We start from the raw sequence: 15,684 nt of genomic DNA, 5'->3' as shown, positions 1-15,684 counted from the left end.
CAAAAGATTTCCATTGGTCAGAAGGACAGACTAACGGACAGACAGAAACAGAGACCAGAAAACATTATGCCCCTTTACTATCATAGGCAAAGCATAAAAAACAGACAAAAAATCAAAGGCTTTATCCTCTTTATATCATTTCAGCTAATGAACTTATGACTTACCTGTCCAGGTGTAGGGGAGGTAATTCTAACTTCTCGTACAGACTGGGGTGTTGAATATTCTTCCTCAGTATTTGCAGCACCACTAAAAATATTTTGAATTCTTTAAATATTTGAATTTGGTATAAAAATTCTAAATTTCATTCTTTAGAATATATATATATATATAGAGGCTATATTTCTTGAAACATAATAAAGAATCAGGAAATCTGCCATTACTTTTTCTTATTACCTTATTAATAAATTTGCCACTACCTAATAGGTTTACTTTTTCTCCTTACTTTAGGAAACAGTCTATTTTCGTAAATGAATATATGACTATGTGTTGATTAGAAGATTTCTAAATAAATCATGAACCTTTTTCTAATTGATTAACTAGTAAATGAATCTCTGACTTGATTTCTAAATTAGCTCAACTAATAACCAACCCTTTCTGTAGGTGAATAAATAGTAAATTGATCTTTGACTAGCTGACTAGAAGTTTTCTCAATAAGCTCTGTGAATCACCAACCTTTTTGCTAGTGATTACCAAAACAAATCTACGACTGACTGACTGACTAAAAGATTTCTAAATAAGCTTAGTAAATCATCAATCTTTTTCTTATGCTCACCTAAATGAATCTGTGACTGGTTGACTAGAATCCATGTGTTCAATGTAAGCCTCAGGAAACCATCCTGTTTTTCCATCTTTCTCTCCACCCAACCAGCCTGGTTCAGCTCCTGTCTGGTCTGCTAATAACTGGAATCAAAATGAACATGGTATTAAATAGGAAGAAATACTCTGATTGTATTGTAATTCCTAGGGTAACAGTTTTCTTTGATCCTTAGTTTTTGTACCGATATGTTGAGTGCTTTCCAATTATAATGGATGTGTTAGTGTAGGAAGCAATTTAAAAATTCCCCCACAACCAACATATAGTCTTTTTGTAATTTTGCAATAAACAATTGGACATAAAAAAGGCCAATGACTAATAAACCATGTCATAAAAAAACCTACTCTTTCTCACCTCCCACACACATTTTAATTGAATAGTTACTTACAATTGATGTTAATGTTGAAAACAAGTTATCTGTGAGGCCTGTGTTGAAAGAGGTTCCGATAAACCAAAGAAATATTTATTTCATAATTGTTAAAGTTAAAATAATATGTAGGAAAAAAACATAAAAAATCATACCAAGATAATATCACCAGGAATAAGGGTGAGTTCATCGTGATTCCTGGCATCAAACTGGTACAGGGCTTTGGCCTTTTTCCTTGGCTGAGTATCCTTGGCAGTGTCTACAAGTAATGATTGAAAAAGTCTGACTTCAATTATACTAAACGCTTAGGTTTTTATATCTTCAGTCATAGATGTCCCTTACCAGATTTAGCAAACTTTTTGTAATCATTTTCTGTAAATTTCCTGCTTGGAAAATTTTTTGAATTATTTGAAACACCGAGGTTTTACTACCACAGGCATAGATTGCCTTTGCCATATTTGGTACATCTGTTTGTACTTTTTTTGGTTTTTAATACTCTTAAACTTCATCATTGATATGGTTATCCAACTGTTTCAATTAGAGTGGTACTGATGACTCTTACATGTATGTAGGCAAAACCCCAGTCTGAAACCTTCATAAGAAGTCTTGTATCTTTGATTGTTTTTTATCCAAAGGAAAAGGAGCAATTCTAATTTCAAAGACATATTCTACATAACCATTTATATAAAAAAATAATATGCTGCGATGAGCTCAGCCTGATACGACTGCAGACGTCGAAACCTGATCAGTTGGGGGCATTTTTGAACACAATATTCAAGCTCGATACTGTCTGAATTTGGATTGTGATCAAATTTTGACATAATATAGGTTTCTGACACAAAATAAATGTGGTCAAAGATCTTAAAAAACTATTGCGCAATACTGTGCAAATGAAGATTTCTTGTTGAAACTTTTCAAAAATTTGAAATTTGAAAAATTTTGAAAAAAAAAAAATGAACCCCTTAAAAAAATTGGAAACCCACCCCCCCTTGGAGCAATTGCCCCTAAACTCAATCCCAGCCTTCCTTTTGTAGTATGGAACCTAGTGGTACAATGTCAGAGAGATCCATACACTTACACACAAGTTATTGTCCAGAAACTACAAAAATACCTTCCCTTTGTGGTATTGAACCTTCTTGTAAAATTTCATAGAGATCCATTCACTTAAACTAAAGTTATTATACGGAAACTAAATGTGTCTTCGGACGACGACGATGACGACATCATAGCATTATACAAACCAAAAAAAATGTTTGCGGTCGTATAAAAACTCTAAAGAAATTACATCTCCATTTTCTACCTTTTTCTAAACTGCCTGTCACCAGATTTCTTGTAGGGCAACAACAGTATGTGTGATCAAGGTAACATCTATAAAAACAAATATGGTCGGCAGCAGGGTTGGTTTTTTATTTCATACAGTAAAACCTGTCTATATGAAACCCCTTCAAGACTGGTAATTTATTTTCAGTATATACAGGTATTCAGAATTGTGTTATAGAATACAACCATATGGGACTTTTGCATTAAAAAATTTAGCTCAATCTTCTGTTCTGGGTTGGTCACAAAATGATAAAATGGACTGTTAACATACTGAACTTTCTGCCTTTTTCTTTGGTTCTTTTTCTCATTTCCATAATGTTGACTCGTGAGAAAATCTCCCTTTTTATCATGTGACCTAAGATAAGAGCAATTACCTGGTTTTTGACTAGAGAAGGCATTCCCCCATAAATCGTTTGACCCAGCACTAGATATACTGGCTTCACTAAATGCTGCTGACCATTTATCTCCTGACTGGGCAGTGGTTTGGTTATTGCAGAAATCAGCTGTCCAAGCACTATTTATTGGTGACTGGTTGGTGCCAGCAGGTTGGGCAGGCTTTTCTGGCTTGGAGGCAGCCTGGGCCAATTTGGCAATTCTTGTTGCTTCTAAATAATAAATAAAATATGGTAATAGATTATTCCTGAAAAAAATGTAGGGGAGGGGAAGGGCTGGAAGGTACCATTTTTAAAACCCAATACAAACTTTAAAAACATTTAAATTGTTCTACAGCTCAACACCTATAAAGTTTTATTGTATTAAGTACCTTCCAAGTTCCAATCATTTCCCCTAAACATTTTCTTTTTAATTGACATTAGTTAACAATATCTTATTGTAACGAAATATTGGAAAAGCCTTTTAACAAAACATCTGCCATGGATATTTTGTAATGGTTGTTGTACCTGTCTTTTTTCTTTTTTTTAGGACTTTTATTTTTCAGATTTTTGCATATGAATAAAATATCCAGCTAATCGTTTTCAGCTAATCGTGAAGTTCTGCTTTTGAAGATATTACACAGACTTCATAAAGAACTATTTCCCAAACAATTCCAACTAATGATTTTTTAAATCTTAATATTAAGTATAGACAACAGTTCATCACTAAGGTTCAAACTGTGACCTCAGGATATTCCTAATATTTTGGTGTTATAATTTTATTCCTATTTTTAAAGTGAACAATCTGAACTATGTTTATGAATTTATTAGCAGACCACATATCTTGTTCGTGAACATTATTAATACCTTCCTTCCTTTTCTGTTGTTCTTCTTCTTCCCTAATAACAAAAAATAAAATATCTCTATTATCATGAGTAAACTAGAAAATCTGAACATGCTAAAGGTAACTTACTTACGCTTAGTCTTTTTTCGATCGTAGAAGAGTAGGGAAAGGACATCCATTTCATATGGCTCTTGTTCTAAATGTAATGTTACAATGAATAAAGAAATGATGCATTTAATCCTCTTAACCTTTGCCATTTTTTAAAACTGTTCTTTGTGAAAGAAAAGAAAGCATATGGAATATAAATAATGCCAGGGCTGTTCCAGAAATAAATGTATTGGGCGATGGGAGAAACTTTTTATTTCAACCCACCAGGCATAACATTTTAAATTGATAATTTCTTATAACTGTTCAGGCTATCTTCATAAAATAACCACAACCCATCAAATTTTAATAGAAGTGCCTCCTATGCCCCGCACACAATTAATTCAGGAACAGCCCTACATAATCCCTGCTTGACAAAATCTTACTGCAAATTCAAAACAGCATCTAGCACCAGTTTAAGTGGAACTCTTTTATTTGACTTTGTAGCTATGTTTTATATCATATTTTTTCTGTCTCTAGCCTTTTGATTTTACCATTTTAACTTTTATTTTTATGTTTTTTATTATCCCTCGGTTCCTGTGTGTTCATTTAATTTCTCGTGTCTTGTTTCTTACCTCTTTTTCTGAATCTGTGTCTCAGCAAATATTTTATTACTCATATCTTGTCTCTGTCTATCAGCTTTAGATAGCTCTTTCTGTATATCTTCCAGCTTGATCTTCAGAACCTTAAGTAATAAACATTTTAATTAAAACATTTAAAATTTTCAACTGTAGATATTTTTTTTTTAAAACACTAAAAATAAGATTTTCATTTAACAAGCACCAAAATATATTCGGATTCTTAGCTTGATTTCGTATGATTGCACTAGTTTTAGGCTAGAACTTTATTTTATATTGACTTAAACATAATAATAAACTTTTAGATTTTTAACTTAATTAGAATTAAACATTTTATTGATGGAACAATGTAAACTAGAAATATTAGAAATATTAGAAATATTAAATGTAAATTTAAGACAACAAATATTATCTAGTAAATTGGTCTTCAGATGTTTAAATCTTGTTACTCCCAAACTGAAAAATAAACCGTTTAATAACAGAAGAACTGAACTATTATTACATTTCTGTGTTTAATGGTGATAACGTAATCAAAATTTATTTAGTCAGAAATGGAATTGACTTCAGGATTGATTGCCAATTGTTTTAACATCTAGTGACACATATATTAAATTTATATGTAATATAAATACATGATAACAAAATATTAGTTGACAAAGCCTAAAAAAAGGGGAACTAGGAGGAGATGTAAAAATTTGACTGCCAGTTGAAACAATTGTGTATCAAATGTGATCAAAAGGTGGCCCTACAAAGTCAAGAATTTTTCTGATTTTTAAACACAAATTTTAACTTAGAAGTGTGTATACATACTCTCCAAACCAATGACTTGATTTAAAATTCGTTTCTAAATATAAGTTTCTTAATGTACCTTTAATTCAGAATTTGTATTATCTATTTCCAGCAGTCTAGCCTCAGTATCTCTCTCTAATGTTTCTAATTCTTTCTTCAGTTTCTGTATTGTTGTTTTCTTCTGTTCTACACTGTGTAATACAGTTCTGTATGTTTCAGCTGAAATATGACAAGATAATAAGGCATCCAATGAGTGCCAGTCAGGGGTGTTACTTAAACAAGTTATTTTTTTTAGTTACTTATACAGGTAATTTTTTGTTTTTAAGAGTTATTAAATTACTCAATGGAGTTACATTAAATTTCAAAAGAAGCATGGACTAAATGTAGTTTTTATGAATTTTTACATCATTTTATTACATGAAATAAAGAATTTATCAAATTTGAGAGGATCATAGAGATTATGGGTTACTTTAAAAATAATGACAAAAATATTACTTGTATAAGTTATTTTATACATCTTACATAAGAATTAGTAATTTCAATTATTCAAGGAACATGTATTATTGTTTTGGGCTGCAAATTATAAATAACTTAGTCTTAATTAAATCACAAGTTTCCATTTAATTAGCTACCTGCAAAATGTTCAAGGGAAATGATATTTTAATAGTCCCAAGAGACCAATCTTTGATATGAAATGTAAGTGCGTCAGAAAAGTAATTAGTGTTTCAGGAGGATTAATTTCTATATTTTATGGGAAAAATAACCAGATGTCTGTGAAAATTTGTTTAAGCTAGTAAAATCTGTATAAATGAATACCTATAAAAATATTTTTTACAAAAGTTACTTATATAAGTAATTTTTAAAATAGCCTCGTTTTCAACATTACTTGTATAGGTAATTTTAAAAGTAACCTGTTTAAGTAATGCCCCTGACTGAGTATATAAGGTTATTCAAAGAAATTGTTCGTTTCTCAAGACAGACCCACATCATCCAAACTGCTGCAATTTCTTTCTTTCATTCACCAGAACAAATTTTTGGATTTTGATTCCCTTAAAAAGTTGCAAGACATTATACTTAATACCAAGCACCAGAGTAATTTCCCTTGAATAATATAAACTTAACAAGACATCATTGAGATGGGAGCCATCTCTGTGGCCCCCTTGTAAATAACAGGTTACTATTTGACTATTAAAGATGTTAGTGGTTGAATCTCTTAGAGCAGGTTACATGTGCTATTAAACAGTACACTAGATGCACTCTACCCTTAATTTTAGAAATATAATATAAAAGAAAAAAAAAACTTCTTGATATAGACACAGGTTATTTCGCATTACTTGTCAAGCCAGAATTATGCCATTAAAATTGTTGGAACTTTGTACTGTATCTGTGTTCACTAGATTAAATAGTTCTTGTGTTTACCTATAAAACAGTCCATTTTTAAAGTACAGTATATATTTTTATCATGTGGAAATCTATACGTCAGTAGTCCTAGGCTCGACAAAAATACATCAGATTGAATTATTTGATTGTTTTAAATTTGTTGTGTTACCAATCTTCCTATCTTGGTTTATTTTATCTTTCAGAGTGATAACACAATATGTCCTGGTGAAGTAATATCTCCACATATAATTACTCACAAGAGAACAGAACTAAGACAGTTTGGATTGATGGAAAAAGACATAAAGATGAATTCTGCAGCAAATTTTAAGGACTACAATGACAATAATCAGCATCAGTTTTCGTCTGGTAAAAAATTTGCATATGAAGCACTTTTTTAAGTTATTACATAGTCTTGTTATGTGCTTAGAGTGATTTTATTCTGTTTTTTATTTAAAGTGTTATATTTGGCCTAGGAAGTTGTACATACATTATGACACACCCTCTGGTGTTGGTTAATATACATGTCAAGTATAAACTTTGAAATTATAACTGTTCTCTAGATATAGAGCGGACACAATTTGTTACAGACGGAAGGACGGAGAGACTGATCACTATAGGGCGACCCGCCACTATAGCTAGGCGGGGCCTTAATTATTTTCATTACAAAGTCAAATCTATCAAAAAATGTGTCTACTCATTTTTCAACTAAGGATAAGAAACACAAATCCAGTGTTCAACATAAGTCTTCCTATTTTATGGATTATAAATGTGCAATTTCTGCATTTAAGACAAAATTTCTAGTTTAAGAGTTGAAGAATAAATTCTTTATTAACAATTGTACATTTGTAAATATAGGGAAAAAATGGTCAAAATTTTTTTTTTTCAGTCATCCTTTTGTCAGCTGTTACATGATTTTATTGGCTAGTAAAGACTCATTCAATGAATAGTCAACAACAGTACTATTGGTTCATCTAGCAAAAACAAATTTTCTTACAGCTCTTTTCATAATGCTAGCAAGACAAAGTTTTGTTTGACTTGCTTGCTTTGTTTGTATAAATGTTTGTCCAAGCATTGTAATTAAGATTGACATCTACAAACAATATAAGTAGGCAGAGTTAAACCTGTGTATAGGTAAATTTGATTATTTGATAATGTCCAATCAAATTTAAATATAATGTATACAAGTTTAAATCCGCCTTTTTATGTTGTTTTCAGATGCCAATCTTAATTACAATGCTTGAGCAAACATTGATACAAACAAAGCAAGCAAACCAAACAAACCTTTGTCTTGCTAGCATTATGAAAAGAGCTGTAATTGTTCAGTTTACACATGAATGATGGCATACTTGGCTAATTTGTTAAAAGATTTATCAAGGTAAAAAAAATTAAGAATAAATTGTTCTAGTTAACAAACTTAACTTCATTGTTCTTTTTACAGTTTCAAGTAAATCTATTGTAAAACTTACCCATAGGATTGCTTTGGACCGTTGTTTGAACTTTCACATTTAGGAATTCTTGGTCTTGTTTTAATTTTGCAAATTTCTGGTCTAAGGTCTAAAAATATAACAATACTTTTTCTTGTGACTAGCATAAATGATAGATGTAAGAAAAAAGACTTGTATTCAAGATCAAGACTATAGAAGAACTAAAACATAATCTGAAGGCTTAAATTAAGACTTCATTATTTTACAAACTACCAAAACAATTTGTAACATGTGTATGGGCCAGTTGTGTGGAAAAATTTACCATAAGTTATAATAAAATGCTCCGCAGGGCGCAGCTTGATACGACCGCAGAGGTCGAACCCTGAACAGTTGGGGGAAGTATGGACACAACATTCAAGCTTGATACAGCTTTGGATTTGGATTGTGATTAAATATTTGACACAGCATAGGTTTCTAACACAGATTGAATGTGGTCTAAGAACTTAAAAATTTTAAATTGGACATTCACCTATTATGGTCCAATATCCAAAATCTAAATACATGGTTAGATTCAGCATATCAAAGAACCCCAAGAATTCAATTTTTGATGAAATCAAACAAAGTTTAATTTTGGACCCTTTTGACCTCAATGTGGACAAAGTTAATAACGGGGCCCAAAAATCAAAAATCTAAATACATGGTTAGATTCAGCATATCAAAGAACCCTAAGAATTCAATTTTTGTTAAAATCAAACTAAGTTTAATTTTGGACCCTTTGGACCTTAATGTAGACCAATTTGAAAACTAAACCAAAAATTAAGAATCTAAATACACAGTTAGATTCGGCATATCAAAGAACCCCAATAATTCAATTTTTGATGAAATCAAACAAAGTTTAATTTTGGACCCTTTTGACCTCAATGTGGACAAAGTTGATAACGGGGCCCAAAAATCAAAAATCTAAATACATGGTTAGATTCAGCATATCAAAGAACCCCATATATTCAATTTTTGTTGAAATCAAACAAAGTTTAATTTTGGACCCCGATTTGGACCAACTTGAAAACTGGGCCCATAATCAAAAATCTAAATACATGTTTAGATTCAGCATATCAAAGAACCCTAAGAATTCAATTTTTGTTAAAATCAAACTAAGTTTAATTTTGGACCCTTTGGACCTTAATGTAGACCAATTTGAAAACGGAACCAAAATTTAAGAATCTAAATACACAGTTAGATTCGGCATATCAAAGAACCCCAATAATTCAATTTTTGATGAAATCAAACAAAGTTTAATTTTGGACCCTTTGGACCTCAATGTGGACCAATTTAAAAACGGGGCCCAAAATCCAAAAACTTAATACACGGTTAGATTCAGCATATTAAAGAACCCCATGAAATCAAGAATAAAACCCCATTGAAATTGGTCAAGAAATAAGCAATTTATAGGAAGTATCTTCTTTTGCACAATCCTGTGCTATTAAATATTTCTTGCTATTGCGCAATACTGTACAATTGACAATTTCTTGCTATTGCGCAATATTGTGCTATTGGATATTTCTTGCTATTGCGCAATACTGTGCAATTGAAGATTTCTTGCTATTGCGCAATACTGTGCAATTGAAGATTTCTTGCTATTGTGCAATACTGTGCAATTGAAAATTTCTTGCTATTGCACAATACTTATTATATAATAATTTACACATCCTGTTTGGTGTGTATCTCCTACCATATCATTATTATTTGATTTTAAATATAAATCAGAAATAACCAACTTAAAATGGAAAATTTTAAAAGAAACAAAAAAGGAAAAAAAGAAAAAAAAGGGAAAAAAAATAAATCCCCCCCCAAAATTTTTTGAACCCCCATTATGATTCATCACCCCCAAACTCAATCCCAGCCTTCCCTTTGTGGTATGGTACCTTGCAGTACAATTTCAGAGAGATCCATACACTTGAACACAAGTTATTGTCTGGAAACTAGAAAAAAATGTGTTTTTTGGCCCCTTTTTGGCCCCAAATTCCTAAACGTTTAGGGCAATTACCCCCAAACTCAAACCCAGCTTTCCCTTTGTGATATGGAACCTTGTAGTACAATTTCAGAAAGATCCATACACTTACACACAAGTTATTGTCATGAAACTAGAAAAATGCTTGTTTTTTGCCCCTTTTTTGGCCCCTAATTCCTAAAATTTGGAGGCAATTACCCCCAAAATCAATCCCAGCATTCCTTTAGTGATATGGAACCTTGTGGTACAATGTCAGAGAGATCCATACACTAACACACAAGTTATGTCTGGAAGTTACAAAAATGCTTATTTTTGGCCCCTTTTTGGCCCCTAATTCCTTTACTGTTATTACCATAACCCCCAAAATCAATCCCAACCTTCCTTTTGTGGTATTGAACCTTGTGGTAAAATTTCATAAAGATCCATTCACTTAAACTAAAGTTAGAGTGCGAAAACCAATGTGTCTTCGGACAACGCCGGACGACGACGACGACGACGACGACGGACGACGACGACGCCAACGTCATACCAATATACGACCACAAAAATTTGTTTGCGGTCGTATAAAAAGTTGTGTCATGATACAAATACATTTCATATTTAATAAAAGATTTATTCATAAAGAAGCAGAACTTTAAAAACAGTGAACTGGAAGTTCTTAAAATTATGACTAAAAATTTGTCTCTGAATCAAACAGTTTTATTCACTGGACTTTTCCAATTGTAATTCATATGATCTTCTAATTTTTACCAAACAACTGATCAAGTCAGAAATATTTAGAACTTCAATAAAAGACTGTAAGCATCTCCTGAATGAATGTAATAGACTATTTTCATATAACTGACTTTTGGCTCCGGATTATATAATTTTTTCGACAGGTAACCTACTCTGTGGTAGGACATCCTGGTACTTGGTCAAGTAAGAGCAACCAAAAGAAGTAAAATTAAATATATAATTGGAGAGAGTTTGGAGGGAAAGTTTACTGTTTTCCGATGATTTTTGTCAGGTATAGAAAACATAAAACAGCTAAATTCCCCCCGCCCCCTCTAAATTGTACCCATTTAAAGCTTGATTTTACTTCTTTACATTGCTCTTACTTGACCGAGTACCAGGATGTCCTACCAAAGAGTTAGGTAACCTGTTAAAAAATATATATTCCAGAGTATAAAAATAGTCTATTATGCTAGCTTATCAATTGTATACTATAAATATTTAGATCTATAGTTAAAGAAACATATTAGCAATAAATTACCATAATTTCATTTTGTAATCTTTCTATTTCAGCATTTTTATTGTCTCTTGTTATTCTCATGCTCTCTATACTGGAGGTAAAATCAGTCACACCATTTCTCACTTGGCCAATTTTTTGTCCTATCTCTTTCTTTTTCTCACGCTTAAAAAAAATGGTAAATAAAATATACACATCTATAAGCATCAGACAATGTCCTTAAATAGTGAATCCATGCTGTCATAATATGGTGGGGGTAAATCATTAAAAAAATAAGCAATATTTTTTATATAAATCTGCACCAAAGTGTCATATTTCAATTTCAACTGTGAAGAAGAGAGCAACAAATTAAAATATTCAGAATAATGATTGCACTAAATTTTATTCAGTTTTTAATGTTAATCACTTTAAATATCGTAAATATATTTATGTACGTAGCGGATGAATTTTATCGTATGATAATTCTATTAATATACCAATAGAATTGTAACCGGTTTTATGAACCTGAGTATATTTAAATACGGTGGACTTGATTTGAAATTATCGATAAGGGCGTTGACCATTCGCATGTACACAAGTAGTTTTGTTAGACATACTTAAGCACATATATATTCGAAAACAGTATTTAATACTTTTTGTAACATTTTTTGTTTGTCTTTTGTAGATTGTTGAGTGCAACATTTTTTAGTTTATTTAAACAGAGGACTAATTCTGTGGTGTGGACTTTATTTACACAATTATAAATCTATGTTATCGTTTGATATACATGTATTGCAATGTTTGATATATAAAAAGGAATGGTCATCGTACCTGACAAGTTCTAAAACTAGTGTTTTAGTTATTTCTATTATGAATGAGATAAGAAACAGATTGGGTCGAGGTATACAGAAATTATATAGTCTAGTACATAAATAATTTGAACGAAGAGAATTTAGAAAATAACTATTAGTAAGCAAGTATTCTGAGACAGTTCACTGATGTGTTTTCCCTCTAACAAAGAGTTCACTCTTAATATCACAAACCTAAAATAATCATAGCACTAACTCACCAATGACTCTAATTCACATTTCAGATTGCTAGATTTTGTCTTTGCAACACCAAGTTGTTCATATTCTCTTGCTTTCTCAGCTAACAGTTGTTCTTTTCTCTGTCTTTCCCATTCCATTTGTCTTTGTCTGTCAGATTCTCTTCTGGCAGCCTAATTAGGAAAACAAACAAGAATGCATGCGTTGTAGTGTCAAGTATAACCCAGTAGTATAACAAAGTATTGACAAACAGGAAGTAGGTAACTGACAAATCCTTTAGAGCTCTTTTCCTAATGCTTGTAGTTTATAGGTTTGTTTGACTTGCTTGCTTTGCTTGTATAATGTTTGCTCAAGCATTGTAATTAAGATTGACATCTGCAATCAACAGATAGGCGGGGCTTCAGCTTGTATACATTATACTGTGCATTATATACAAGCTGAAGACCCACCTATGTATTGATTGCAGATGTCAATCTTAATTACAATGCTTGAGCAAGAATTTATACAAACAAAGTAAGCAAGTAAAACAAACCTTTAAACTACAAGCATTAGGAAAACAGCTCTAAGTGCTCACGCATTACAACTTATCACTGTGAAGCTGCTGACCAAATTAGAAATTATTCTGTTAAAGTTTCTGAGGAAAGTGAGACAAAAAAATATTTTTATGGACAAACAGATGAATAAAGGATGGACAAGCTGTTAAGAATATTGTCCCCATTCATAGAGTGGGTGTAAGATAATTTTGAGTTTTAAGAGTTATCTAAATTTGTAGCTACATTTGTTTTTCTAAAATTTACTAAAGAAATTTTGGTAAATTTTGATTTTGATGATTATTACATTCAATACTTTTAGGAAAATAATTCAAACATTTGTACCTCTTTTTGTTCTAACATTTTCTGTCTCTGTAGTTCTTTCTCTCTTTCTATTGACCTTTGTTTTTCCAACTGTCTTTCTAGTTCCATCAATCTCTTTCTTTCTTGCTCTTGTCTAAAAAATATTAGAAAAGTTTTGGTATTGATTGATTTTTGGAGTTTAAAGGCACTTTCTGGACTATTGGCTATTTCATTGGGGCCATTTGTATTGTGGAGGAAGTCAGAGATGCCGGAGAACCACCGACCTTCAGCAAGAAAACTGGAAATCCTAGGCAATTAAGATTAGAATTGAACACACCTGCCAACTGCGCGATTGGAACTCACAACCTCAGTGTTGACAGGCTAGTGGTACAGTAGTTGAACTACTTAAGACTACTCATCCACCAAGATCCCTGAAAAGTTCAGTAAATGGTCTCCCAGAAATATACAAACCACAAAAATGTTACTGATAAAAGCATACTTTTCTAAAAAATTTGAAGACTAAAATCTCCTAGCTTAATATGGTTAAGAGGATGGTAATACATTAGTATGACAGCAATCTAACAATTCATTATATGGGTGTCATATGTGGAGAAGAATCTGCTTACCCTATCAGAGCACCTAAGATCACCTAAGATTTTGGTGGGGTTTGTTTTGGTCAGACCTTAGTTTTTTCTATGTTGTGTTTTGCAGGCTCATAGTCTTTTTTTCCCCCTTTTTTGCTATTGTGATGTTATTGTTATTGACTTGTGAGTTTTTGAGTATCCCTTTGGTATCCCCAACCTCTCTTTTATAATCTCATAAAGAACAGATATCTTTTACGAGGCTTTAAAGATAAAGGTTAACAAATATAACAGACAGCAACCAACAACAAATACTGAAAATTACCCAACATCCTAGCTAAAACACTGACTTACAACACTAATTCTAATTAGAAACATGATGCAGTCATAACCTCATAAATAATCACCCCCTTTTGTATTCTTTTTATTTCTAGCATTGCTTATGAGACAAACCTGATTCGTTCTCTTTTTTCCTGTTCTTGTCTTTCCTTCTCTAATCTAGCATTATTTTCTGCTCTCATTTGATCTTGTAACATCTGCCGTCTACGTTCCAACTCTGCCTGACCCTTGTCAAAGTTTATTTTCCTTTTATCTTCAAATGTTACTATAAACAAAAACATCAACTTAAGTTAAACTCTATAAAATACACAACCAAGTATTTCTACGATATCGTTTCAAACCAATCTTAAAGACTGAAAATTTTGCAGCTTTACTACTAACTTGCTTAGAAAGTTTCTTGTATTGGTCCAATTCGTAGCAAATATATTTTGACAGTAGCACTGGATTAAACAATGTAAATGTTCCCATAACACTGATATTTTTAATCTCTTAACAAACAAAATGATTCTGTATTACCAAATTGATTTTGATGTTAAAGGTAAAAGTATAAATAAATTAGAAGGTACCAGAACATATATTTTATAAATAAAGTTAGAGAACGGAAACAAAAAATTAAGCAATTTTTCCATTTGTAAAGGGGCATAACTCTAGAACAATAAAAGTGACGCCACCCAAATTCAAACTTGACCTGTGTTTTGTGTTAATAAGCATTGTATAATAAGTTTCATAACATTTGGTTGAGGCAAACTAAAGTTAGAGAACGGAAACCAATTTTGGGACGTACGTACGGACGGACGGAAAGACGGACAAGGGTAAAATTTAATGCCCCCTCCGCTACGTCGAGGATAAAAATTTCATATAATCATAGAAAGGAATTCTAAATGTTTATGTGTCATAGTTTCTATATTTTAGAATTGACCTTGCTGACATTTTTATTCACAGTGAAATAATATTTGAGGTTTCACATATGAATGTATAATTAAAACTTATATTTGTAATTTTGTCAACAACAAAGTCTATGAAAATCAAAACTTCCCAATATCTGGTCATCTAATATAACAGAACTTAAAAAAAATATTTTCTTCCATGCCTTGACAAATATTCCCACAAGTCCAATCATTTATAATGACAGCTGAGTGAACAAACTTTATCTCTTGTTTTTTCAAATGTTTCGACCTCAAGCATCACTGATGAGACATTGATTGTCAAAATGTACATCTAGTGCAGTAAAATTGTCACCATTAATGTTATTACAACAGTGACTAGTGAAACTATAAGGATAATTAGTGCATAAAATATTTCTTTTATCTTCAGTTGGGGTCAATTTCTGGGACAATAACACAGTGCTTGTACAACAATATTCATGAACACATAAACATGTATATTCAAATGTTTTTATTCCTCATTTGGAATGTATTAAAAAACAAATTGTCAACAGGCCGTCTAAAATTAAGTATTCTATTATCAGAAAAAGGAGTTTTTCTGTATACTGTATTCTCTTAAGATGTGTATTCTTTCAAAATTAGGACACACTTTTTATCATTAAGTCTTAAATCATCATTCAAATCATTAAAGCTAAAATCTTTTTTTCTTTTTAAATCTAAATATTTGTATATTTCTCATTCCAGCAAAAAAACAC

The 15,684-nt window shown here is 31.5% G+C and overlaps 1 protein-coding gene across 3 annotated transcripts in view; it reads right to left on the bottom strand.

Annotated features, from left to right (window-relative positions):
- Positions 1 to 15,684, bottom strand: part of LOC127726629 (intersectin-1-like) — a 93,860-nt gene that overhangs the window by 56,569 nt on the left and 21,607 nt on the right. For all 3 annotated transcript variants that reach the window (XM_052234050.1, XM_052234049.1, XM_052234051.1), the window contains 12 exons: positions 14,160 to 14,310; positions 13,168 to 13,279; positions 12,316 to 12,465; positions 11,292 to 11,432; positions 8,074 to 8,161; positions 5,307 to 5,446; positions 4,436 to 4,545; positions 3,740 to 3,771; positions 2,876 to 3,106; positions 1,337 to 1,440; positions 773 to 900; positions 165 to 246 (listed from right to left, as the gene is read on the bottom strand). In XM_052234050.1, coding sequence (XP_052090010.1) covers positions 165 to 246; positions 773 to 900; positions 1,337 to 1,440; positions 2,876 to 3,106; positions 3,740 to 3,771; positions 4,436 to 4,545; positions 5,307 to 5,446; positions 8,074 to 8,161; positions 11,292 to 11,432; positions 12,316 to 12,465; positions 13,168 to 13,279; positions 14,160 to 14,310 — 1,469 coding nt within the window. The remainder of the gene's footprint in view (positions 1 to 164; positions 247 to 772; positions 901 to 1,336; positions 1,441 to 2,875; positions 3,107 to 3,739; positions 3,772 to 4,435; positions 4,546 to 5,306; positions 5,447 to 8,073; positions 8,162 to 11,291; positions 11,433 to 12,315; positions 12,466 to 13,167; positions 13,280 to 14,159; positions 14,311 to 15,684) is intronic.

Source organism: Mytilus californianus, unplaced genomic scaffold (genome assembly GCF_021869535.1).
Source record: "Mytilus californianus isolate M0D057914Y unplaced genomic scaffold, xbMytCali1.0.p SCAF_18, whole genome shotgun sequence".
Classification (NCBI taxonomy): Eukaryota; Metazoa; Mollusca; class Bivalvia; order Mytilida; family Mytilidae; genus Mytilus; species Mytilus californianus.
Note: the sequence above shows the minus strand (reverse complement) of the source record. Positions and strands in the feature narration are given on the sequence as shown.